Source organism: Oncorhynchus nerka, linkage group LG7 (genome assembly GCF_034236695.1).
Source record: "Oncorhynchus nerka isolate Pitt River linkage group LG7, Oner_Uvic_2.0, whole genome shotgun sequence".
NCBI lineage: Eukaryota > Metazoa > Chordata > Actinopteri > Salmoniformes > Salmonidae > Oncorhynchus > Oncorhynchus nerka.
Window position 1 is genome coordinate 21,098,112 of NC_088402.1, and position 24,470 is coordinate 21,122,581.

A 24,470-nucleotide genomic window follows, 5' to 3' on the forward strand; every position below is an offset into this window, starting at 1 on the left:
ACCTAAACTAAAATAACGTTAGATTTCCGGCGAAAGACTAAAAGCTTTTTCCAATATTTTTGAAAGTAAGAAAAAAGGAGTTGTATTGGAGAGAATGGAAATAGAATGAGTCGATAGAGAGACCAGAGAACTCTGTGTTTGTCGCCCGCTGAAGCGAGGATGTTTTAAATAGCTCTTAATCAAGTGGACTGGGTTGTCAAACGGCAGTCAAGCATCAACCAGAGGAAGAGGCGAAGCAAGAGGGTTTACACAGCCCAAAATCTGCCCACACTAAGCAGATCATTCATTATTAAGCAAGTGAAGAGTTTTTGTATGGGGGGGGTAGTGTCAAATTTAGTCAAGATAAAAATGATTTCTATTTTGATACGTGAGGCTTATTTGATCTAATTGAAGTTTAGAAATTCGAGACGGTCTATGCATATTCATGAGGCTAGGCATAACATCTCATTCTCCATTGAATACAGGCGGTTGGACGTCAACACCCATTCATTGAATATTTTTTACATTTACTATTCAAATAACGCAATGTATCCACCAACCCAAAAGAGAAGAATAGGTGGGAGCTTGGCAGCCTGCCGTTCTGCTCTGTGGACAATGAATCCCATTTTTAGGGCTGAGACTCAAGCATCTCGTCATTATATCCAGTCTCTGGTTGGACACAAAGTGATATAATTATGCTCTATCTGTGTAAACGGCCTCACACCACTTTGGTCTCCCGAGAAGAGTGGATCTCCCACCCGGTCTCTCTCCCCCCTCCCCTGATCTGACATGTGTTTGTGCCCTGATGCAGTTTTCACAGGCCCTATCACCCATCTGTCTGTTCCTCTCAGCGTTCCATGTCCATGGTCATGTGATCTAACAGCCCTGACAGAGAGATCCCTCCTCCCCACTGCAACCAGAGAACAGGGATGTACTGGACCATGTCTGTGTGTGCCAAAACATGTCTTCTCACAGACGTTTTTCAGGGCTGACAGTTTTCATCTGCTAACAGCAACAAGACTAGCTTCAGGGCTGGTAAACTAATCAGCTATAACAGATTAATATAATGACAATTCAATTGCATTTACTTAAATTGCATTTACTTTCCATTCTGATCACGTTATCTCACCCATAGTGTCTATAGCTAGGTTTCCATCCAAGTTGCGACAAGGTTTAAGTGAATATTCTAATATCCAAATAATGAAAATATTTGAATTTTCCCACCAGTGCTAAGTTTCCACCAACGGACTTGTTGCGGATAAAAATCTGTGCGTGATGACGTAGTGCACACAACAAGTACTTTCAGCTCAAGTTTTCATTTACCAAAGAAATGTCAAGATCAATGTGCTTCCATCGCATTTTCAACTCTACTGATAGTTTGGTCACAAAAACTGTTGCGTTAAATAGCTAATTTTCCTCCTCTGGTTTTGGCACCTGCGCTCTATAGCCAAAAGCTCGCTGATACAGTGTGGGTAGACTGTTTCACTACGGGTAGCCTGTTTCACTACGGGTAGACTGTTTCACTACGGGTAGCCTGTTTCACTACTAAACTATTTCACGACAGGCAGACTATTTCACTACAAGTAGACTATTATACTACTGCTTTCACTACGGGTAGACTGTTTCACTACGGGTAGACTGTTTCACTACGGGTAGACTGTTTCACTACGGGTAGACTGTTTCACTACGGGTAGACTGTTTCACTTCACTACGGGTAGACTGTTTCGTTTCACTACGGGTAGACTGTTTCACTTCACTACAGGTAGACTGTTTCACTACGGGTAGACTATTTCACTACGGGTAGACTATTTCACTACGGGTAGACTATTTCACTACAGGTAGACTATTTTACTACTGATTTTACTACTGGTAGACTATTTCACTACTGGTAGACTATTTCACGACAGGCAGACTATTTTACTACTGGTAGACTATTTCACTACTGGTAGACTATTTCACTACTGGTAGACTATTTCACTACTGATTTTACTACTGGTAGACTATTTCACGACAGGCAGACTATTTCACGACAGGCAGACTATTTCACGACAGGCAGACTATTTCACTACAGGTAGACTATTTCACTACTGGTAGACTATTTCACTACTGGTAGACTATTTTACTACTAAACTATTTCACGACAGGTAGACTATTTCACAACAGGCAGACTGTTTCACTACGGGTAGACTGTTTCACTACGGGTAGACTGTTTCACTACGGGTAGACTGTTTCACTACGGGTAGACTGTTTCACTACGGGTAGACTGTTTCACTACGGGTAGACTGTTTCACTACGGGTAGACTGTTTCACTACGGGTAGACTGTTTCACTACTGATTTTACTACAGGTAGACTATTTTACTACAGGTAGACTATTTTACTACAGGTAGACTATTTTACTACAGGTAGACTATTTTACTACAGGTAGACTATTTCACTACAGGTAGACTATTTCACTACAGGTAGACTATTTCACTACTGGTAGACTATTTCACTACAGGTAGACTATTTCACTACAGGTAGATTATTTTACGACAGGTAGGCTATTTCACGACAGGTAGGCTATTTTACTACAGGTAGACTATTTTACTACAAATAGACTATTTCAGGTAGATTATTTCACTACAGGTAGATTATTTCACTACAGGTAGATTATTTCACTACAGGTAGATTATTTCACTACTGATTTTACTACAGGTAGACTATTTTATTACTGATTTTACTACAGGTAGACTATTTTACTACAGGTAGACTATTTTATTACTGATTTTACTACAGGTAGACTATTTTATTACTGATTTTACTACAGGTAGACTATTTTATTACTGATTTTACTACAGGTAGACTATTTTACTACAGGTAGACTATTTTATTACTGATTTTACTACAGGTAGACTATTTTACTACAGGTAGACTATTTTACTACAGGTAGACTATTTCACTACAGGTAGACTATTTTACTACAGGTAGACTATTTTACTACAGGTAGACTATTTCACTACAGGTAGACTATTTTACTACAGGTAGACTATTTTACTACAGGTAGACTATTTTACTACAGGTAGACTATTTCACTACAGGTAGACTATTTTACTACAGGTAGAATATTTTATTACTGATTTTACTACAGGTAGACTATTTTACTACAGGTAGACTATTTTACTACAGGTAGACTATTTTACTAGACTATTATGGATAAGAGTGGGATACTTTTTATTTGTCAAATGGCAGCCAAACATTGATCACCATGTTACCAGAATAATATCAACATTACTGGAAAGGAGCATCAAGCTCATCACCTTGCACTTTCACCACCCTGTGAAGTTCATCGTAACTTATTTCATCTGTAGCCTAATAAACTGTATGCTTTCGTGACGAGTCATAGTGAGAGGACCACACAACATGTCATCGTGTGACTCCAAGTTAACATTGATTTCATGGTTATATCAATATTTGCACAAAAAAGGCCACCGCCATTTCCCGCATAATTCATTTTACACAAAAACATGCCACCAGGTCGAGGCAACAAATTATCTGTCAGCATTTATAAAATTGTACCGTTTCCATCACAGCTGTCGAGACTTTAAAAAAAATATATAAGGTATGACTTTACTCGCATAAAAAATGTGTATGGAAACATGGTGTATGAGACGCACCGAATGAAGACAGAACTCACCCGTGACCTTTCATGACCTCTCACAGCCATCGACTGATTGATATACAGACCGAAATTCCACCATAACACTTTGGTGACCATTGACAACCTGTCACAAAGTGACTGTCCCTTTCAAAATGTTCCCCCCCCAGGACATTGTGGTTCACCTCAGACTTCTTAGAAGACATGTTCCGGAACTTTAGAGACTAGTAAGTCTTTCTTAAACCTCCTGCTTTGGGCATGGAAGTGTCAATGTGTATTTCATACATGCATAATCTATGAGCAGAAATACTGTCTTACCTTAATTACCCATGGAATCCCTAGTTTGGAAGCTGTGCGGCAGGTAGCCTAGTGGTTAAAAGAGCATTGGGCCGAAAGGTTCATGGTTCGAATCCCTGAGCCGACTAGGTGAAAAATCTGTCGATGTACCTTCAAGCAAGACACTTAACCCTGATTGTTTCTGTAAGTAGTTCTGGATAAGAGCGTCTACTAAATGACTAAAATGTACAAATGTAAATGTGTGGCGCCCTTTCCCCAACATTTTCCCCCACGTGGGTCAGCCCCCAAGCAATTTGATTTCTAGCCAACAAGCTTCAGCCCTTCACCATTTGAGTGACAGCTAGCAAGATGCACACACAGTAGCGTGACAAAGAGAGAGAGCAATGACGTGGTGCACATATGTGACATAGAACGTCATTTTCGGGTACCACTTTTGGCTAATGAGCGCTACTTGAAGAACTACTGGCTAAAGGATACAAAAGTAGCAGAGCAGCTATTTAAAGTGAGAGAGAAACACTGAGTGAACAACTCTGAGCTACTTTAGAGCCGTGAGAGCTGCTTCAAAGATGTGTTGCTAACGGGAGAAGAAGAAGATATGGAAAGATAGAAACACACAGCTCCATGACATAAAAGACAAAAATGACCTCCACTGAGTACCATTCGTCGTTAGAAGCAATGTGTGAAAAGCGTCTGGTTTATGTTGATAATCTTCTGGTCACTTCCTCTTTTTCAGATGCCTTTTATCAAATACAATGAGCAGCAAAAGAGAAAAGCATAATTCATTTTTTCTGAGGAAGCAGTCAACACAAATGGTTCAGTTAAAGGTTGAATTGAAGCCTGGATTACATTGTATTATATGTGAAATTGAGGCCAATATGGATATGGAGGCACAGACAGAGAAGGGAGGCCTGTAGCAGGAGACTCATCAGATCACTTACCTAAACAGCACACTTCCATGGCGTGGAAGCCGTGATAGGGAGAATATGTGTGTATGTGTCTGTGTGTGCGTGTGGTGGGGGGCTTAATGAGGGCCAAGGCCATACGGGGTGGGCAAGGTAGAGAGAGAGGGGGCAGGGCGAGGTAGAGAGAGAGAGAGAGAGAGAGGAAGGGGGCGAGGTAGAGAGAACAGAAAGAGAAAGAGGGGGCAGGGCAAGGTAGAGAGAGAGAAAGAGAGAGGAAGGGGCGAGGTAGAGAGAGAGAAAGAGAGAGGAAGGGGCGAGGTAGAGAGAGAGAAAGAGAGAGGAGGGGGCGAGGTAGAGAGAGAGAGGAAGGGGCGAGGTAGAGAGAGAAAGAGAGAGGAGGGGGCGAGGTAGAGAGAGAGAGAAAGAGAGGAAGGGCGAGGTAGAGAGAGAGAAAGAGAGAGGAGGGGGCGAGGTAGAGAGAGAGAAAGAGAGAGGAAGGGGGCGAGGTAGAGAGAGAGAAAGAGAGAGGAGGCAGGGCGAGGTAGAGAGAGGAAGGGGGCGAGGTAGAGAGAGAGAAAGAGAAAGAGAGAGGAAGGGGGAGGTAGAGAGAGAGGAGGCAGGGCGAGGTAGAGAGAGAGAAAGAGAGAGGAATGGGGCGAGGTAGAGAGAGAGAAAAGAGAGAGGAGGCAGGGCGAGGTAGAGAGAGAGAAAGAGAGAGGAATGGGGGCGAGGTAGAGAGAGAGAAAGAGAGAGGAAGGGCGAGGTAGAGAGAAAGAGTGAGGAAGGGCGAGGTAGAGAGAAAGAGAGAGGAAGGGCGAGGTAGAGAGAGAGGAGGCAGGGCGAGGTAGAGAGAGAGGAGGCAGGGCGAGGTAGAGAGAGAGGAGGGGGCGAGGTAGAGAAAGAGAGAAAGAGAGAGGAGGGGCAAGGTAGAGAGAGAGGAGGCAGGGCGAGGTAGAGAGAGAGGAGGCAGGGCGAGGTAGAAAGAGAGGAGGCAGGGCGAGGTAGAGAGAGAGGAGGCAGGGCGAGGTAGAGAGAGAGGAGGCAGGGCGAGGTAGAGAGAGATGAGGCAGGGCGAGGTAGAGAGAGAGGAGGTGGCGAGGTAGAGTGAGAGGAGGGGGCGAGGTAGAGTGAGAGGAGGGGGTGAGAGAGAGAGAGAGAGAGGAGAGAGAGAGAGAGAGAGAGAGAGAGAGAAAGAGAGGAAGGGCGAGGTAGAGAAAGAGAGAAGGGGGGTAAGGTACAGAGAGAGGCAGGGCGAGGTAGAGAGAGAGGAGGCAGGGCGAGGCCGAGGTAGAGAGAGAGAGAGAGGAGGAAGGGGCGAGGTAGAGAGGGAGGAGGAAGGGCGAGGTAGAGAGGGAGGAGGAAGGGGGCGAGGTAGAGAGAGAGAGAGAGAGAGGAGGCAGGGCGAGGTAGAGAGAGAGAGAGAGGAGGCAGGGGCGAGGTAGAGAGAGAGGAGGCAGGGCGAGGTAGAGAGAGAGGAGGGGCGAGGTAGAGAGAGAGAAAGAGAGAGGAGGGGGGGGGGTAGAGGGAACAGAGGGGCGAGGCAGAGGGAACAGAGAGAGAAAGAGAGAGGAGGGGGGCGAGGTAGAGAGGGAGAGAGAGATAGAGAGAGAAATAGTTATTATCCTACCATTTGGATGAGGCTCTCCTGGATTCTGTTCAGTGTTGTTCTCAGTCGGCTGCTGATCAAACCCGGACCTGATGATTCATACTGCAGAACAGACACACACACACACACACACACGGTTAATACACACGCACCGTCCTGTCTACACTGCAATCTAAGCACAAACTAATCATAGGGATAGAATCACAGGAGGGGGCCCACCAGGGGATCTACCAGGGGATCTACACTGCATTGGGTACTATGAGTATTGGGTACTATGAGTACAGCATTGGGAGTCTCATTATTGGACATATATTGTATAATTTTTCACTGAAGCTACATTTAGGCAAGAGGTCTGAAAGAGAAAGAGTGAGAAAAAGAGAGAAAGAGATATGGTTCTTGTCAGTTTGGGAGATTTGTGGATTACTCCGCCATCTCACATTACCATGACAGAGTAGGGGCCTGTAGCTAACCACATTACAATGACAGAGTTGGGGCCTGTAGCTAACCACATTATCATGACAAAGTAGGGGCCTGTAGCTAACCACATTACCATGACAAAGTAGGGGCCTGTAGCTAACCACATTACCATGACAGAGTAGGGGCCTGTAGCTAACCACATTACCATGACAGAGTAGGGGCCGGTAGCTAACCACATTACCATGACAGAGTAGGGGCCGGTAGCTAACCACATTACCATGACAGAGTAGGGGCCTGTAGCTAACCACATTACCATGACAGAGTAGGGGCCGGTAGCTAACCACATTACCATGACAGAGTAGGGGCCTGTAGCTAACCACATTACCATGACAGAGTAGGGGCCGGTAGCTAACCACATTACCGTGACAGAGTAGGGGCCAGTAGCTAACCACATTACCATGACAGAGTAGGGGCCTGTAGCTAACCACATTACCATGACAGAGTAGGGGCCAGTAGCTAACCACATTACCATGACAGAGTAGGGGCCTGTAGCTAACCACATTACCATGACAGAGTAGGGGCCTGTAGCTAACCACATTACCATGACAGAGTAGGGGCCGGTAGCTAACTACATTACCATGACAGAGTAGGGGCCAATAGCTAACCACATTACCATGACAGAGTAGGGGCCGGTAGCGAACCACATTACCATGACAGAGTAGGGGCCGGTAGCTAACCAAATTACCATGACAGAGTAGGGGCCAGTAGCTAACAACATTACCATGACAGAGTAGGGGCCGGTAGCTAACCACAGGAAATTGGTTGCACAAACCCCAAAAAAGTCCAGGGCAAGGGAGAAAGAAAAAAAGTCTCAAAAGCGGTTCTATTACAGTAACCCAGTCTATAGACAGAACAGTTGACACATCACACTTCATGATTGAAGCTTGGGCTCAGCAATGATCTTGGTTTTTCCACCAGGCACTCAACAGTCAATTCAAAGGAAGATCATGGTTTTGGAATCGAAAACTTAAGGTCAAATTTCTAATTTGAGTTCTGACACTGGTGGCATTGTGACAAAGGCCAGAAGTTTCTCCAGGTCAGGACAGGTAGTCAGGAAATGGTACTGAACCCAGGCCTGAGCAGAGGACACACATGAGAGAGCGAGAGAGCGCAAGAGAGAGCGAGAGAGAGCCACAGAGAGAGAGAGCGAGAGAGCGAGAGAGCCAGAGAGCGAGAGAGCCAGAGAGCGAGAGAGCCACAGAGAGAGCCACAGAGAGAGCCACAGAGAGAGCCACAGAGAGAGCCACAGAGAGAGCCACAGAGAGAGCCACAGAGAGAGCCACAGAGAGAGAGCGAGAGAAAGCATGAGAGCGAGAGAGCGAAGAGAGCGCAGAGAGAGCCACAGAGAGCAAGAGAGAGCGAGAGAGAGCCACAGAGAGCGAGAGAGAGCCACAGAGAGAGAGCGAGAGAAAGCGAGAGAGCCACAGAGAGAGAGCGAGAGAAAGCGAGAGAGCCACAGAGAGAGAGAGCGAGAGAGAGAGCGAGAGAAAGCGAGAGAGCCACAGAGAGAGAGAGCGAGAGAGCCACAGAAAGTGAGAGAGCCACAGAAAGCGAGAGAGCCACAGAGAGAGAGAGAGCGAGAGAGAGCGAGAGAGAGAGCGAGAGAAAGCGAGAGAGCCACAGAAAGTGAGAGAGCCACAGAAAGCGAGAGAGCCACAGAAAGCGAGAGAGCCACAGAGAGAGAGAGAGAGAGAGAGCGAGAGAGCGAGAGAGCGAGAGAGCGAGAGAGAGAGAGAGAGAGAGAGAGAGAGAGAGAGAGAGCGAGAGAGAGAGAGCGAGAGAGCGAGAGAGAGAGAGAGACACAGAGCTAGGCGGGGCTAACAGAGGGTGAGGACGAGCATGATGATGATCTAAGATTGATTTATGCAGCACACTGCAGTTGATGAAGGATGAGTCTGTTCACTACTCTGATGGGGCCGGAGCCCCAGTCTTACCCAGCAGAAAGGGGCAACAGGCCTGGCCGGACCAGCCTCCCTGCCCCCCTGGCTGCCGGGCACACCCAGGCTAGGGGCAGGCTTGGGAGAAGCAAGGACAACAGAAAACAAACAAAGCAAAAACCAATGGTGCAAATTAAACAATGAACTGGAGGAGCAACATAAAGCAAACAAAAGCAATAATGACATTTTTTGGTTTTTGTATTTGGAGGACCAGATGATTGAGTGCTGGAAAAAGGGTTGAGAGAGCTGTTTGAGTGTCCTTCCTCCACTTATTTTAAGGGAATGACGCGTGTGTGTGTGAGTGAGTGAGTGAGCCCAGAGAGAAAGACAGACAGCGGCAGAGTAGGTTTGCATATTGTGTAAACAACATCAGCCTCTTTGAGCCCTGTAGACAGATGGCCTTAGAGGGGAAAATAAAAACACTATCTCCCATGATTGTTAAGATTTCTGCTAACTGCCCAGAGAGCCAATCTATTATCTCTCTCTGGGATGAGTGCAGGAGGAGGAGAGGGAAAGCATTTCATCTGGATAAGGTATTTCCCCTCTTCCCCAGTTGCACCCCAGTGCCTGAAAGGTGAGTTATGAACTCTGGACAAGAAAATGTCTGCAGATAATGAATCTTAGCATAAGTGTGTGACAGAGTCAATATCGCAGCAGTATATAATGGCACTTTTACCCCTTTGAATACTAATGGTTGCTCATTACTCAGGGAATGGGGGGCTATATCAACTTATGTTATAAGCCATCCATAGGTCACAATAACAGCCTATACGTGCATATCAATTTTCAAGGGGGGTTGTAAATATTCATGAAGCATTAGCATTTGAGTGTGGGTGTCTATGAATGAGAGCCATATTGAACTGGAAACTAACGAGGCAGGGCAGAGTGCGAGGCAGGAAGAGAGACAGGAAGAGAGATGGAGAATGAAACAGAGAAGGAAAGACAGAGAGAGAGGAGGAACGAGAAGGAGAGAGGAAAACGTAAGGAAGAAAGAGAGAGAGGAGGAACGAGAAGGAGAGAGGAAAACGTAAGGAAGACAGAGAGAGAGGAGGAACGAGAAGGAGAGAGGAAAACGTAAGGAAGACAGAGAGAGAGGAGGAACGAGAAGGAGAGGAAAACGTAAGGAAGAAAGAGAGGAGGGACGAGAAGGAGAGAGGAAAACGTAAGGAAAGACAGAGAGAGGAGGAACGAGAAGGAGAGGAAAACGTAAGGAAAGAGAGAGAGAGGAGGAACGAGAAGGAGAGAGGAAAACGTAAGGAAGAAAGAGAGAGGAGGAACGAGAAGGAGAGAGGAAAACGTAAGGAAGAAAGAGAGAGAGGAGGAACGAGAAGGGGAGAGGAAAACGTAAGGAAAGACAGAGAGAGGAGGAACGAGAAGGAGAGAGGAAAACGTAAGGAAAAGAGAGAGGAGGAACGAGAAGGAGAGAGGAAAACGTAAGGAAGAAAGAGAGAGAGGAGGAACGAGAAGGAGAGAGGAAAACGTAAGGAAAGACAGAGAGAGAGGAGGAACGAGAAGGAGAGAGGAAAACGTAAGGAAGAAAGAGAGAGAGGAGGAACGAGAAGGAGAGAGGGAAACGTAAGGAAGAAAGAGAGAGAGGAGGAACGAGAAGGAGAGAGGAAAACGTAAGGAAGACAGAGAGAGAGGAGGAACGAGAAGGAGAGAGGAAAACTTAAGGAAGAAAGAGAGAGAGGAGGAACGAGAAGGAGAAAGGAAAACGTAAGTAAGAAAGAGGAGGAACGAGAAGAGAGAGGAAAACGTAAGTAAGAAAGAGAGAGAGGAGGAACGAGAAGGAGAGAGGAAAACGTAAGGAAAGACCGAGAGAGAGGAGGAACGAGAAGGAGAGAGGAAAACGTAAGGAAAGAGAGAGAGAGGAGGAACGAGAAGGAGAGAGGAAAATGTAAGGAAGAAAGAGAGAGAGGAGGAACGAGAAGGAGAGAGGAAAACGTAAGGAAGAAAGACGGGGGAGACAGAAAGAAACAGAGACAGAGAAAGAGGGCGCGATAGAGAGAAAAGAGACAGAGAAAGAGGTCGCGATAGAGAGAAAAGAGACAGAGAAAGAGGTCGCGATAGAGAGGAGAGAGAGAAAGAGGGCGCGATAGAGAGAAAAGAGAGAGAGAAAGAGGGCGCGATAGAGAGAAAAGAGAGAAAGAGGGCGCGATAGAGAGAAAAGAGAGAGAGAGAGAGAGGGCGCGATAGAGAGAAAAGAGAGAGAGAGAGAGAAAGAGGGCGCGATAGAGAGAAAAGAGAGAGAGAGAAAGAGGGCGCGATAGAGAGAAAAGAGACAGAGAAAGAGGGCGCGATAGAGAGAAGAGAGAGAGAAAGAGGGCGCGATAGAGAGAAAAGAGAGAAAGAGGGCGCGATAGAGAGAAAAGAGAAAGACAGAAAGAGGGCGCGATAGAGAGGAAAGAGGGCGCGATAGAGAGAAAAGAGAGAGACAGAAAGAGGGCGCGATAGAGAGAAAAGAGAGACAGAAAGAAGGCGCGATAGAGAGAAGAGAGAGAGAGAAAGAGGGCGCGATAGAGAGAGAAAGAGGGCGTGATAGAGAGAAAAGAGAGAAAGAGGGCGCGATAGAGAGAAAAGAGAGAGACAGAAAGAGGGCGCGATAGAGAGAAAAGAGAGACAGAAAGAAGGCGCGATAGAGAGAAAAGAGAGAGAGAAAGAGGGCGCGATAGAGAGAAAAGAGAGAGAGAGAAAGAGGGCGCGATAGAGAGAAAAGAGAGAGAGAGAAAGAGGGCGCGATAGAGAGAAAAGAGACAGAGAAAGAGGGCGCGAGAGAGAGAAAGAGGGCGCGATAGAGAGAAGAGAGAGAGAAAGAGGGCGCGATAGAGAGAAAAGAGAGAGACAGAAAGAAGGCGCGATAGATAGAGAGAAGAGAGAGAGAAAGAGGGCGCGATAGAGAGAAAGAGAGAGAAAGAGGGCGCGATAGAGAGAAAAGAGAGAGAGAGAAAGAGGGCGCGATAGAGAGAAAAGAGAGAGACAGAAAGAGGGCGCGATAGAGAGAAAAGAGAGACAGAAAGAAGGCGCGATAGAGAGAAAAGAGAGACCGGAGAAGAGAAAGACAGACAGGCAAATAGAAGGTAAAAAAGGCAGCAGATCAGCAGCAGGGCCTCATCCACTCTGGCATGTGACAGACATTTTGTTGACATCATTAGCAGCTCCCCCGGGGTTTACCAGTTGCAAGCACACCAAGCTCTTTCTTTGGCCACTAAAATAGCCTCAGAGGAGTTTTAACGTGACAACGAAACAATGTTGTTTTGTAGGCCTGTAATGATACCAGTATCATAATATTTTTTCCATGGCAAAAAAAGCAGACCAAATTCTTTGGTCCTTTAAAAACATGGTGTATGTAAAATATTGTGTTCTATAGCTTGGAAAATAAACCCGTGACTCTGGATGACAACATAATGTTTCCAACATTAGGGCTGTTTTCCTAAAGAAATTAAATCTGCTTCGTGTTTTGTTTCTTTGCCCCTACACTAACCGGTATCGCAATACTGGTTTCATCCCAGTCCGCGTGCCCCTCTCACTCCGCGTGCCCCTCTCACTCCGCGTGCCCCTCTCACTCCGCGTGCCCCTCTCACTCCGCGTGCCCCTCTCACTCCGCGTGCCCCTGTCACTCCGCGTGCCCCTCTCACTCCGCGTGCCCCTCTCACTCCCAGTGTGCCCCGTGCCCCTCTCAGTGTGCCCCTCTCACTCCGCGTGCCCCTGTCACTCCGCGTGCCCCTGTCACTCCGCGTGCCCCTGTCACTCAGTGTGCCCCTCTCACTCCGCGTGCCTGTCACTCAGTGTGACCCTCTCACTCCGCGTGCCCGTCACTCAGTGTGCCCCTCTCACTCCGCGTGCCCCTGTCACTCCGCGTGCCCCTGTCACTCCGCGTGCCCCTGTCACTCAGCGTGCCCCTCTCAGCTGCACCTCTCAGTGTGCCCCCTCTCGCGTGCCCCTCTCACTCAGTGTGCCCCTCTCACTCAGTGTGCCCCTCTCACTCAGTGTGCCCCTCTCACTCCGCGTGCCCCTCTCACTCCGCGTGCCCCTCTCACTCAGTGTGCCCCTCTCACTCCGTGTGCCCTTAGTGAACAGTTGGGAAACATCTGTAACAACGCAATGTTTTCAAGGAGGGTGACATGCGGAAAACCAACTCCATTACAACACCATTACAACTCCATTACAACTCCATTAGAAGCACTAAAACAGCTCTCAGACATTGGATCAACAGAAGGGAAAAACAATCTCAGGTCATTTCAGCAACAGCCCCATGACCATTTCCCATGAGTGATGTGTGTACGAAAGGTGGAACATAGAAGCAGTGCACACATACAGATAATCCCGTGGTAAATAATATAGAAAATGATAAAACGCATAGTGGACACTAATGAACATAACGTAAGCCTGTCAAGTACAGTAACATGTCTCCCCCCAGGACCGGTTTCCTGGACACAGATTAAGCCTCGTCCTGGACTAAAAAGCATGGTCAATGAATAATCTCCATTGAAATAGCTTTGTAGTCAAGGCTTAATCTGGGCGCCATTAGGTCATTTTCCGTACCATATCATTGCGGCCGAAGAAGGTGTAGACAGCATACAGGTAGTAATCAAACAGCTGGGAAACACAGTGGATGACGTCAAAGGCTATTGGTTTCAGAATGTTCATCATCTGTATGTACTTCCCTGTATGAGAGAGATTACAAATGGCATTTATATTATTACACCTTATATGTTAAATGACAATATAGTTTATATCAGTTAATATCAATTACCAACAGAAATGCAAAACAAAAAAAAGATCAAAACTCAAAAAGTACTGGGGATGGAATATTAGATACTTGGAAATTCATGGTTTATCTTTCATATTCCTGATCGGACAAAGTTACAAAAGCCACACATTCAATAATTCCATCTTTTTTTTTTAGGATGTGAATAGGACAAATCTAAATGTTTGAATCTAACATTTCATTGAATATCCTCTGGCCAATTAACAGCACATGTTCAGATTAGTGACGCACCGATATGACATTTTTGGCCGATACCGATATCTAATATTTTCCTTGCCAAAAAACCTGATACCGATAACCGATATTAAACATTTCTGTGGCCTTTTAAGCATTTTAGTACAGTTAAATAGTTAACACACACACACACGGACGCAGAGGTCTAAAGTACTGCATCTCAGTGCAAGAGGTGTCACTACAGTCCCTGGTTCGAATCCAGGCTGTATCACATCCGGCAGTGATTGGGAGTCCCATAGGGCGGCACGCAATTGGCCCAGCATCGTCTTTGTAAATACAAATGTGTTCTAACTGACTTGCTTAGTTAAATAAAGGTTACACACACACACTATGCTGTTTGGTTCATTTGTTCAGTCGTTTCATTCTCAACCAGGATCTCTACAGAACGCCGTTTGGGTCTTTGCGTGTCAAAAAAGATACGTCAAATAACACTATTTGACGTGTCAAATAAGCTTCTTAACCAATCAGGACCTGAATATGACTGCACGTCACATAATAATTTAACGAGTTCACACATTTTTAACTAGTTATTAAACATTGATTACACTAGAAGTTATATTCCATATGTCACAACGATTGATCGATACGTATGCTATGATGCTGTTAAAGTTGTCTCGCGCACCTAATGTGCTGGTCATAAAAAAATATAGTTAGCTGATGGATGCAAACAATGTCTTCCCCAAAAACAGCAAAACGACATCATCTGTTTCAGTAGCTATAGTTAGCTATCTAACTATATAGCTGGGTGTCATCATCTAAAATAACTCACTTCCGTCATCATGAAGTGCTTTGAGAGACTAGTCAAGGACCATATCACCTCCACCCTACCTGACACCCTAGACCCACTCCAATTTGCTTACCGCCCCAATAGTTCCACAGACGACGCAATCACACTGCACACTGCCCTATCCCATCTGGACAAGAGGAATACCTATGTAAGAATGCTGAATGCAACGTCAACAAAACAAAGGAGATGATCGATGATCGTGGACTTCAGGAAACAGCAGAGCCCCCTATCCACATTGACGGGACAGTAGTGGAGAAGGTGGAAAATGTTAAGTTCCTCGGCGTACACATCAAGGACACACTGAATTGGTCAACCCACACAGACAGCGTGGTGAAGTGCAGCAGCGCCTCTTCAACCTCAGGAGGCTGAAGAAATTCATCCTTTCACCAAAAACTAGAGGTCGACCGATTAAATCGGAACGGACAATTAATTAGGGCCGATTTCAAGTGTTCATAACAATCGGAAATCAGTAATGGATTTTTTATTTATTTTTTACACCTTTATTTCATCTTTATTTAACTAGGCAAGTCAGTTAAGAACAGATTCTGATTTTCAATGACGGCCTAGGAACGGTGGATTAACTGCCTCATTCAGGGGCAGGACGACAGATTTTTACCTTGTCAGCTCGGGGGATTCAATCTTGCAACCTTACAGTTAACTAGTCCAACGCTCTAACCACCTGCCTGTTACACGAATGCAGTAAGCCAAGGTAAGTTGCTAGCTAGCATTAAACTTATCGACTAAAAAACAATTCAATCAATCATTATCACTAGTTAACTACACATGGTTGATGATATTACTAGTTTATCTAGCGTGTCCTGCGTTGCATATAATCGATACGGTGTGTATCGTTGCTCCAATGTGTACCTAACCATAAACATCAATGCCTTCCTTAAAATCAATACACAGAAGTATATATTTTTAAACCTGCATATTTAGCTAAAAGAAATCCAGGTTAGCAGGCAATATTAACCAGGTGAAATTGTGTCACTTCTCTTGCGTTCATTGCACGCAGAGTCAGTGTATATGCAACAGTTTGGGACGCCTAATTTGCCAGAATTTTAGGTAATAATGACATAACATTGAAGGTTGTGCAATGTAACAGGAATATTTAGACTAATGGATGCCACCCGTTAGATAAAATATGGAACGTTCCGTATTTCACTGAAAGAATAAACGTCTTGTTTTCGAGATGATAGGTCATTAATATGGTCAAATCCGGAAACTAAGGCTTGTATTTCTGTATGTTATTATGTTATAACTAAGTCTATGATTTGATAGAGCAGTCTGACTGAGCGATGGTAGGAAGCAGCAGGCTCGTAAGCATTCAATCAAACAGCACTTTTGTGCGTTTTGCCAGCAGCTCTTCGTTGTGCTTCAAGCATTGCGCTGTTTATGACTTCAGGCCTATCAACTCCCGAGATTAGGCTGGTGTAACCGATGTGAAATGGCTAGCTAGTTAGCGGGGTGCGCGTTAATAGCGTTTCAAACGTCACTCGCTCTGAGACTTAGAGTAGTTATTCCCCTTGCATAGCAAGGGCCGCAGCTTTTGTGGAGCAATGGGTAACGATGCTTCGAGGGTGGCGGTTGTCGATGTGTTCCTGGTTCGAGCCCAGGTAGGAGCAAGGAGAGGGACGGAAGCTATACTGTTACACTGGCAATACTAAAGTGCATATAAGAACATCCAATAGTCAAAGGTCTATGAAATGGTATAGAGAGAAATAGTCCTATAATAACTACAACCTAAAACTTCTTACCTGGGAATATTGAAGACTCATGTTAAAAGGAATCACCAACTTTCATATGTTATCATGTTCTGAGCAAGGAACTTAAACGTTAGCTTTCTTACATGGCACATATTGCACTTTTACTTTCTTCTCCAACACCTTGTTTTTGCATTATTTAAACCAAATTGAACATGTTTCAATATTTATTTGAGGTTAAATTGATTGTATTATATTAAGTTAAAATAAGTGTTAATTCAGTATTGTTGTAATTGTCATTATTACAAAAAAAAGAAAAAAGTCAGATTAATCGGTATGGGCTTTTTTTTGGCCCTTCAATAATCAGTATCGACCGTGAAAAATCATAATCAGTCGACCTCTACCAAAAACACTCACAAACTTTTACAGATGCACAATCGAGAGCATCCTGTCGGGCTGTATCACCGCCTGGTACGGCAACTGCTCTGCCCACAACCGTAAAGGCTCTCCAGAGGGTAGTGAGGTCTGCACAATGCATCACCGGGGGCAAACTACCTGCCCTCCAGGACACCTACACCACCCGATGTCACAGGAAGGCCAAAAAGATCCTCAAGGACAACAACCACCCGAGCCACTGCCTGTTCACCCCGCTATCATCCAGAAGGCGAGGTCAGTACAGGTGCATCAAAGCAGGGACCAAGAGACTGAAAAACAGGTTCTATCTCAAGGCCATCAGACTGTTAAACAGCCATCACTAACATTGAGTGGCTGCTGCCAACATACTGACTCATCTCTAGCCACTTTAATAATGAAAAAATTGTAATAAATGTATCACTTTAAACAATGCCACTTTATATAATGTTTACATAACCTACATTACTCATCTAAATACTGTACTCTATACCATCTACTGCATCTTGCGTATGCCGTTCGGCCATCACTCATTCATATATTTTTATGTACATTTTCTTACCTTTACACTTGTGTGTAGAAGGTAGGTGTGAAATTGTTAGGTTAGATTACTTAGGTTAGATATTACTGCATGGTCGGAACTAGAACCACAAGCATTTCACTACACTCGCATTAACATCTGCTAACCATGCGTATGTGACAAATAAAATTTGATTTGGTGGTCGGACCATCTATGTGAAACTAGCCACAATAAGGATTAGCCACAATAGTGGACTTTGCAGTTAGCCTTCAAAATAAAAGTATGGCATAACTATTTGTATTAATTTGCATCAATGTCAATGACATACTTTTATTTTGAAGGCAAATCGCAAAATCCACTATTGTGGCTAGCTTCACAACACATAACCCGGTCCGGTCGATCCTCACAAGCCAGATGAAGCTAGCTGGCTGCTTATAATGTTAGATTTGGGCAACAGGGTTAAGTAGCTGGCTAGCTATTTATTTTCATGAACTGAAGTTCAATTTCAATAGGCGAACAACAAGTGGCAACCTAGCTAATACTTACTCACAAGGATTCCTAAATCATTGCTAAGAATAATGAAAATGACTTTATTTCTACTACTCATTGTTTTCAGGCTGGTTGTATTGGTGCTAGCTAGGTACCAAGCTAAAGCTAGCTACCCCAGAAGTTGCGGTCAACCAAAATATGCTTTATTACCAACGCGATATTATAAACACATCATTCGTGACCGGTGTTTGCTTGTTTGCAGACTTTTTTTTTTTTACAGCTTTGACAGTTCCACTATCTTTTTTGACACCCAAACAGCGTTCCATAGTATGTACAGTTGAAGTTGGAAGTTTACATACACTTAGGTTGGAGTCATTAAAACTTGTTTTTCAACCAATTCACAAAATTCTTGTTAACAAACTATAGTTTATAAAGTAATTTTCCCAACAATTGTTAACAGACAGATTATTTCACTTATATTTCACCGTTTCACAATTTCAGTGGGTTAGAAGTTAACATGCACTAAGTTGACTGCCTTTAAACAGCTTGGAAAATTCCAGAAAATTATGTCATGGCTTTAGAAGCTACTGATAGGCTAATTATTTGAGTCAATTAGAGGTGTACCTGAGGATGTATTTCAAGTCCTACCTTCAAACTCAGTGCCTCTTTACATGACACCATGGGAAAATTAAAAGAATTCAGCATAGACCTCCACAAGTCTGGCAATTTCCAAATGCCTGAAGGTACCACGTTCATCTGTACAAACAATAGTACGTAAGTATAAACGCCATGTAACCACGCAGCTGTCATACCGCTCAGGAAGTAGACGTGTTCTGTCTCCTAGAGATGAACGTACTTAGGTGCGAAAAGTGCAAATCAATCCCAGAACAGCAAATGACCTTGTGAAGATGCTGGAGTAAACAGGTACAAAAGTATCTATATCCACAGTAAAACGAGTCCTATATCGACATAACCTGAAAGGCCGCTCAGCAGGGAAGAAGCCACTGCTCCAAAACCACCCAAAAAAGCCAGACTAAAGAATGCAACTGCACATGCGGACAACGATCAGACTTTTTAGAGAAATGTCCTCTGGTCTGATGAAACAAAAATAGAACTTTTTGGCCATGATAACCATCGTTATGTTTGGAGGAAAAAGGGAGGGCTTGCAAGCCAAAGAACACCATCCCAACTGTGAAGCACGGGGGTGGCAGCATCATGTTGTGGGGGTGCTTTGCTGCAGGAGGTACTGCTGCACTTCACAAAATAGATGGCATCACGAGGATGGTAAATTATGTGGATATATTGAAGCAACAGCTCAAGACATCAGTCAGGAAGTTAAAGCTTGGTCGCAAATGGGTCTTCCAAATGGACAATGACCCCAAGCATACTTCCAAAGTTAGGACAACAAAGTCAAGGTATTGGAGTGGCCATCACAAAACCCTGACCTCAATCCCATTTAACATTTGTGGGCAGAACTGAAAAAGTGTGCGCGAGCAAGGAGACCTACAAACCTGACTCAGTTACCCCAGCTCTGTCAGGAGGAATGGGACAAAATTCACCCAACTTATTGTGGGAAGCTTCTGGAAGGCTAACCGAAACGTTTGACCCAAGTCAAACAATTTCAAGGCAATGCTACCGAATACTAATTGAGTGTATGTAAACTTCTGACCCACTGGGAATGTGATGAAATAAATAAAAGCTGAAATAAATCATTCTCTCTGCTATTATTCTGACATTTCACATTCTTAAAATAAAGTGGTGATCCTAACTGACCGAAGACACGGAATTCTTACTGGAATTAATTGTCAGGAATTGTGAAAAACTGAGTTTAAATGTACTTGGCTAAGGTGTATGTAAACTTCCGACTTCAACTGTATGTCGTGAAGCTAATATCAGTGACACTATTACTGAGTAACTCCGGTAAGGGCAACGTCTGAAAAATAGGGCACTTGGTACCATTATACATTTCAGGAGAGTCAGCAAAACTAGTGCTCTCTATATGTGCTCTGGATCATTATACACCATTAGACATGCACTTGTCTGGGGAGTGGACATGACTGTTTATATTTGTAACGGTGTTATGGCCTAATATGTACTGTTGCTATGATAACACATTTCGGGACTTTACCAGAACATGGGTGTCCCTTTCAGAGGAATTAACAGGATGACAAGTCTGGTTATGTAACGGTTTTCTATTGGTGAAGGAGAGTCGGACCAAACTGCAGCGTGTAGATTGCGATCCATGTTTTAATAAACAAACTTAACACGAATCTAATACAAAACAGTACAAAAACAATAAATGTAAAGAAAACCGAAACAGCCTATACTTGTGTAACCTACATAGACAGGAACAAGGACACTAAGGACAATCACCCACAATACAACCAAAGAATATGGCTGCCTAAATATGGTTCCCAATCAGAGACAACGATAACCACCTGCATCTGATTGAGAACCACTATAGACAGCCATAGACTTTCCTAGAAAACCCTACTAAGCTACAATCCCACTAACATACACACCAAAACCCCCAGACAAAACACACCACAATACAAAAACTCCATGCCACACCCTGGCCTGACCCAATACATAAAGATAAACACAAAATACTTAGACCAGGGCGTGACGGGTTATTTCTGTAAAGTTGCTGTTGCTTTGGTCCAACATTCATGCACCTGTCTTAGGGAGAGTACCTGTCTGTATTTTTAAACTATTGGTGTGGCTCTACAGTTTACATTCCCTAATATGAAGCCAAACTAAACTCAGTGCAAGGCAATAAGATAACGGTGGCTAAATGCCAGAGGGGATGAGTCATTAAGAGGAATTACTATGGGTGTGACATAAGGAGGAAAAATGTATAAGAAGTATGTGCCAAGACTGGAAAGTAGTTTTCATGAACGAGCTCGGCTTTTATTATGTTTTAATAAAAGTCTATTTGAACTCACAGACTCCGGTATTTGAGAAATATGATTGACTGAATATTTACAAGATAGTACCGGTGCTCGACCAGTCAGCTAAAGCCAACATCACCCACGACAGAGAACGGTTGATTGTCAAGGGCAATGAATTCCATTATCTTGGCTTTAATGGATTTCACCATTGAGTTGTCTCGCTGAAACGTTCTTACTCTTTCAAATGACTGCTCGACTTGTTGACTGCTCGATCCACACAGCAGACATTGTGGGCTAAGTCAGGAATGCTGTGTTGCAACATTTTACGTGGCGTCATTACGTCCTGTACCTACGTTATATAAGTGTGCACAGTAGCTATGACATTGGTTTTAAATATTGGCGTTAAACTTGTGATCAGAATGCCAAACATTTGACAGGATGTTTCACATCAGCACTGCACCAAATGAAAACACAAGTAGAATGTGATGAAACGACTGACTTAATCTATTTCATATTCCGACCTCTATAATATCTCCTGGAACGTAAAGGGTATCAACCGCTCATCATATCCAACTAAAGCAGGCAACATTGGAGCTGGGGTAACATTAGGTCCCACGGACTCCCATAGTAATGTAATCTCTGATGTTTGAAGTCAATCATAATGGAATAGTATCCTTGAGAGAGAGGGGGGGGGGTTTATAATAATAATCTGCCTTGCCAATGGAGCATTTACATGTACTCTGAGGGGATGGAATTTAATTTGAGAAAATGTTCATAAAAACTAACAGCTACAAAGCACAGGGCTGTAACAAGGTTACCATTGAATCAGAACTGATGAAACAGCCACTCGACTTTGAGCTTAGACCGGCACTTTCTCACTTTATCTTTCAGTGAATGCTACAGTACAACCCAGATGAGGATTTATTTTATTTGACTTACTATGTTTTAAAGTATACATGTACTATTATGCATCTGAAATGCTGTTGGTTGAATAAAATGTACCACATTGTAAGTGAACTGCGCTGGTCATTCAGAAAGTCGTTTAAATCTTTTGACAAATTTGAGATTTCTTTAACTAGGATCCTTAACTACCTTGCTTATCATAATTACATTTCTTCTTCTCCGATTAAAATAAATCAAAAGGAGGGGTTTCAATTTGCGAAGGAAGCCAATTTGACGGCTCGGGCCCAGACACATCACAACTGACGTCAAACAGATGTTTAAATTGCGCATAAGAAATGAAATGTCACAGGGGTTCGAAGGGGATACAACAGGCCAATGATGGCAGGTAGCCTTGGGAACAGTGTCCTGGATCCTCACATTCTTAATGTGCATTTAGCTTGTTAATTGGTGCCACTATAAAGGTCTCTGCGGCGAGAAAGGGGTCACCACCGTCATCACTTAGTGTATTGGAAGCTTCTGGGAGGTGAAAGGAGAGGAACAGAGGAGAGGAGCAGAAGGAAAAGATTACTCACCGACCAGTCGGATCACGTTGAGGGTTGTGTTGGTCAGGATGGGAGCGTTGGAGCCTTTGTTTAGGCTGTAGTCGGACTTCTTCCTGCTGCGCAGGGTCTCCCTTGACGCACTGATTAGGGAGAGAGGAGAGGCGTGTGGGCGGGACAACAAGGCCAATGCTTGCAGGTCAGGCGGGCCAGACAAGAAACTCAATGATGACATGGTGATGTTCAAGACAGCGGTTCAGTTTCATAACCGAGGCTTGGTGATAACCACGGCTCGGTGCTTGAGCCCAAACACAGACAGTTGTACAGGTTCATAACCCTGTGGTTCAGTGGTTGAGCCCAGACACAGACAGCTGTTCAGGTTCATAACCCTAAAGCTTGTTGCTTGAGCCCAGACATTCATTCATAAAATATTTTTAATTGATCAATTAAGTGGCGTGACACAAGAGAGGGGCCAAAGACACAGCTAAAACGACACCAGGGTTGGGGGAGGTGGGGAACCGCTAATCTTACAGAACCTGCCCTCCGACTAACGATTAAACATCTACCACCATTCATTAGTACATCTCTAGTTCCTGGACCTAGATGTCAACTTCCTGCAGCGCTTCAATTAGCCAGTGATTCCCTCTGAAAGATTGGGAAATGAGCATGTTAGAGGTTTAGCTCAGTACAACACACCGGGGTGAATGCAGACTCTGCAGGCACCATGTACAGTATTGTATTTATTAAGGATCCACATTAGCTTGTGCAGCATGAAGTTAACCCAAGGCTCTCACCATACAGATGTAGGATCTTAATTTGATCACCCTGTTGCAGGAGAACTTTGGATTTGAGGTTTAAAAAAGCTTTTGAAGTTTGTGATTTCCACTTTGAAATTACAGACATGATTTTCCCTTACAAAAAATTCTATCAACCCCCACAAAAATGTATATTAATTATTATCCACATAATTCACATTTCCTGTAGCTGCAGGATTATTCTCCTGCTCCGCTGTAGCAAACTGGCTCAAATTAAGATCCTACATCTGTACAACATGCATGGAAATCAATAAGTGTGTCATGTCTATGTACATTATCAATTCATTACTTCCTACATCCAACATCCGTTCCTAATGAAGAGCTGTTGAATAAGTAAACAATGTGGTTTTTGCACTCTGCTGCTCATCTGGCAATATCACACAATTAGCTGCCGTATCGTAGCACGTAGTCCACATACACAGTCTACACACTGATTTACTGCAGAAAGAATCTCCCCTCTACTTCGTTAGCAAGAGAACAATGTGTGTGTGTGTGTGTGTGTGTGTGTGTGTGTGTGCGTGAACAATGAAAGAGGGGCATTATACATTCATAACTCCGTGAAACCATGATGAGCCTTGCTAATTGTGATTGTGATTTACGACACACATCACACCAGTTTAGGAAGAGGCCTTAAATAATAACCGCAAAAATGCCGCTACTAAAATGGTGACAATTTGCATAACACAAAACTAAAGCGCCCACGAGTAGCTCTTCCAGTGGAAGGCACAGTCATGTATTTTAATGATCTGTTACAAAACGGCTTCATCCAAACACTTGAAATACTATAGAAGATGAAGATTTAAGAACACATTCACATGGGTATAAACTGCCTCCTTCAGTGTGTTAATTCATCCTCATTTCTCCACCAAAGAGGGATAATGATTGCCTGTGTGTTTATCATGGGATTCGAGTGTTAATCAGTGAGGGGAGGGTAAAACAATTGTTCATTATGTAGAAAAGGGACTTCATGCAAATGTGCCAACATTGATGGGTTATGTAGGAGTGAGCAGCTACACATCTCTGAGGCGGTTATTCTAAATATGTGCCAATACATTCATTTTAATCGCAGATGTTTCAACAATACACAGAGAAAAACAATTACAATTGTTTTTTTCCTCAGTGTAGTGTTGAAATGGCTGCAATTAAAATGAATGTATTGGCTACATATTTAGAATAACCGCCTCAGAGATGTGTAGCTGCTCACTCCTACATTATGTAAATAGTGTACGCATCTTTCCAATTATAGTTATTCATCATACATTAACTACTGGCATAGTACTTGAGAACTTGACCAGTGAGGTCACGGGGTATGACGTCATCACGTCGTGACTTTTGAACTGACCTCTTGAGAGGGACGTCTCCGGTCTGCTCGTCCACGTAGTCCTGCTTGAGTTCATCAGGGACGTCACTGTCGCTGTCATAGTCCTGGTACACACACTTCTCCAGCTCATCGGACTCATACTGCAGAGGGGAAGAATAGTAACAATATCCTTCAAATATGGCCATTTAGAAAAAGGTTTTTATATAATAGAAATATGATCATTTAGATGCTTTTATCACTGTGGTAGTCATGGTAT

At 43.9% G+C, this 24,470-nt stretch overlaps 1 protein-coding gene across 2 annotated transcripts in view; it reads right to left on the bottom strand.

The window, feature by feature from the left end:
- The window catches only part of LOC115131317 (VPS50 EARP/GARPII complex subunit), a 222,829-nt gene that overhangs the window by 69,053 nt on the left and 129,306 nt on the right, over positions 1-24,470 (bottom strand). Inside the window, exons 19-23 of one of the 2 annotated variants that reach the window (XM_029662930.2) lie at positions 24,236-24,354; positions 22,112-22,221; positions 13,376-13,497; positions 8,831-8,911; positions 6,441-6,521 (exon numbers count right to left, since the gene is read on the bottom strand). In XM_029662930.2, the coding sequence (XP_029518790.1) occupies positions 6,441-6,521; positions 8,831-8,911; positions 13,376-13,497; positions 22,112-22,221; positions 24,236-24,354 (513 nt within the window). The remainder of the gene's footprint in view (positions 1-6,440; positions 6,522-8,830; positions 8,912-13,375; positions 13,498-22,111; positions 22,222-24,235; positions 24,355-24,470) is intronic. The other variant, XM_029662931.2, reaches the window with a different exon arrangement.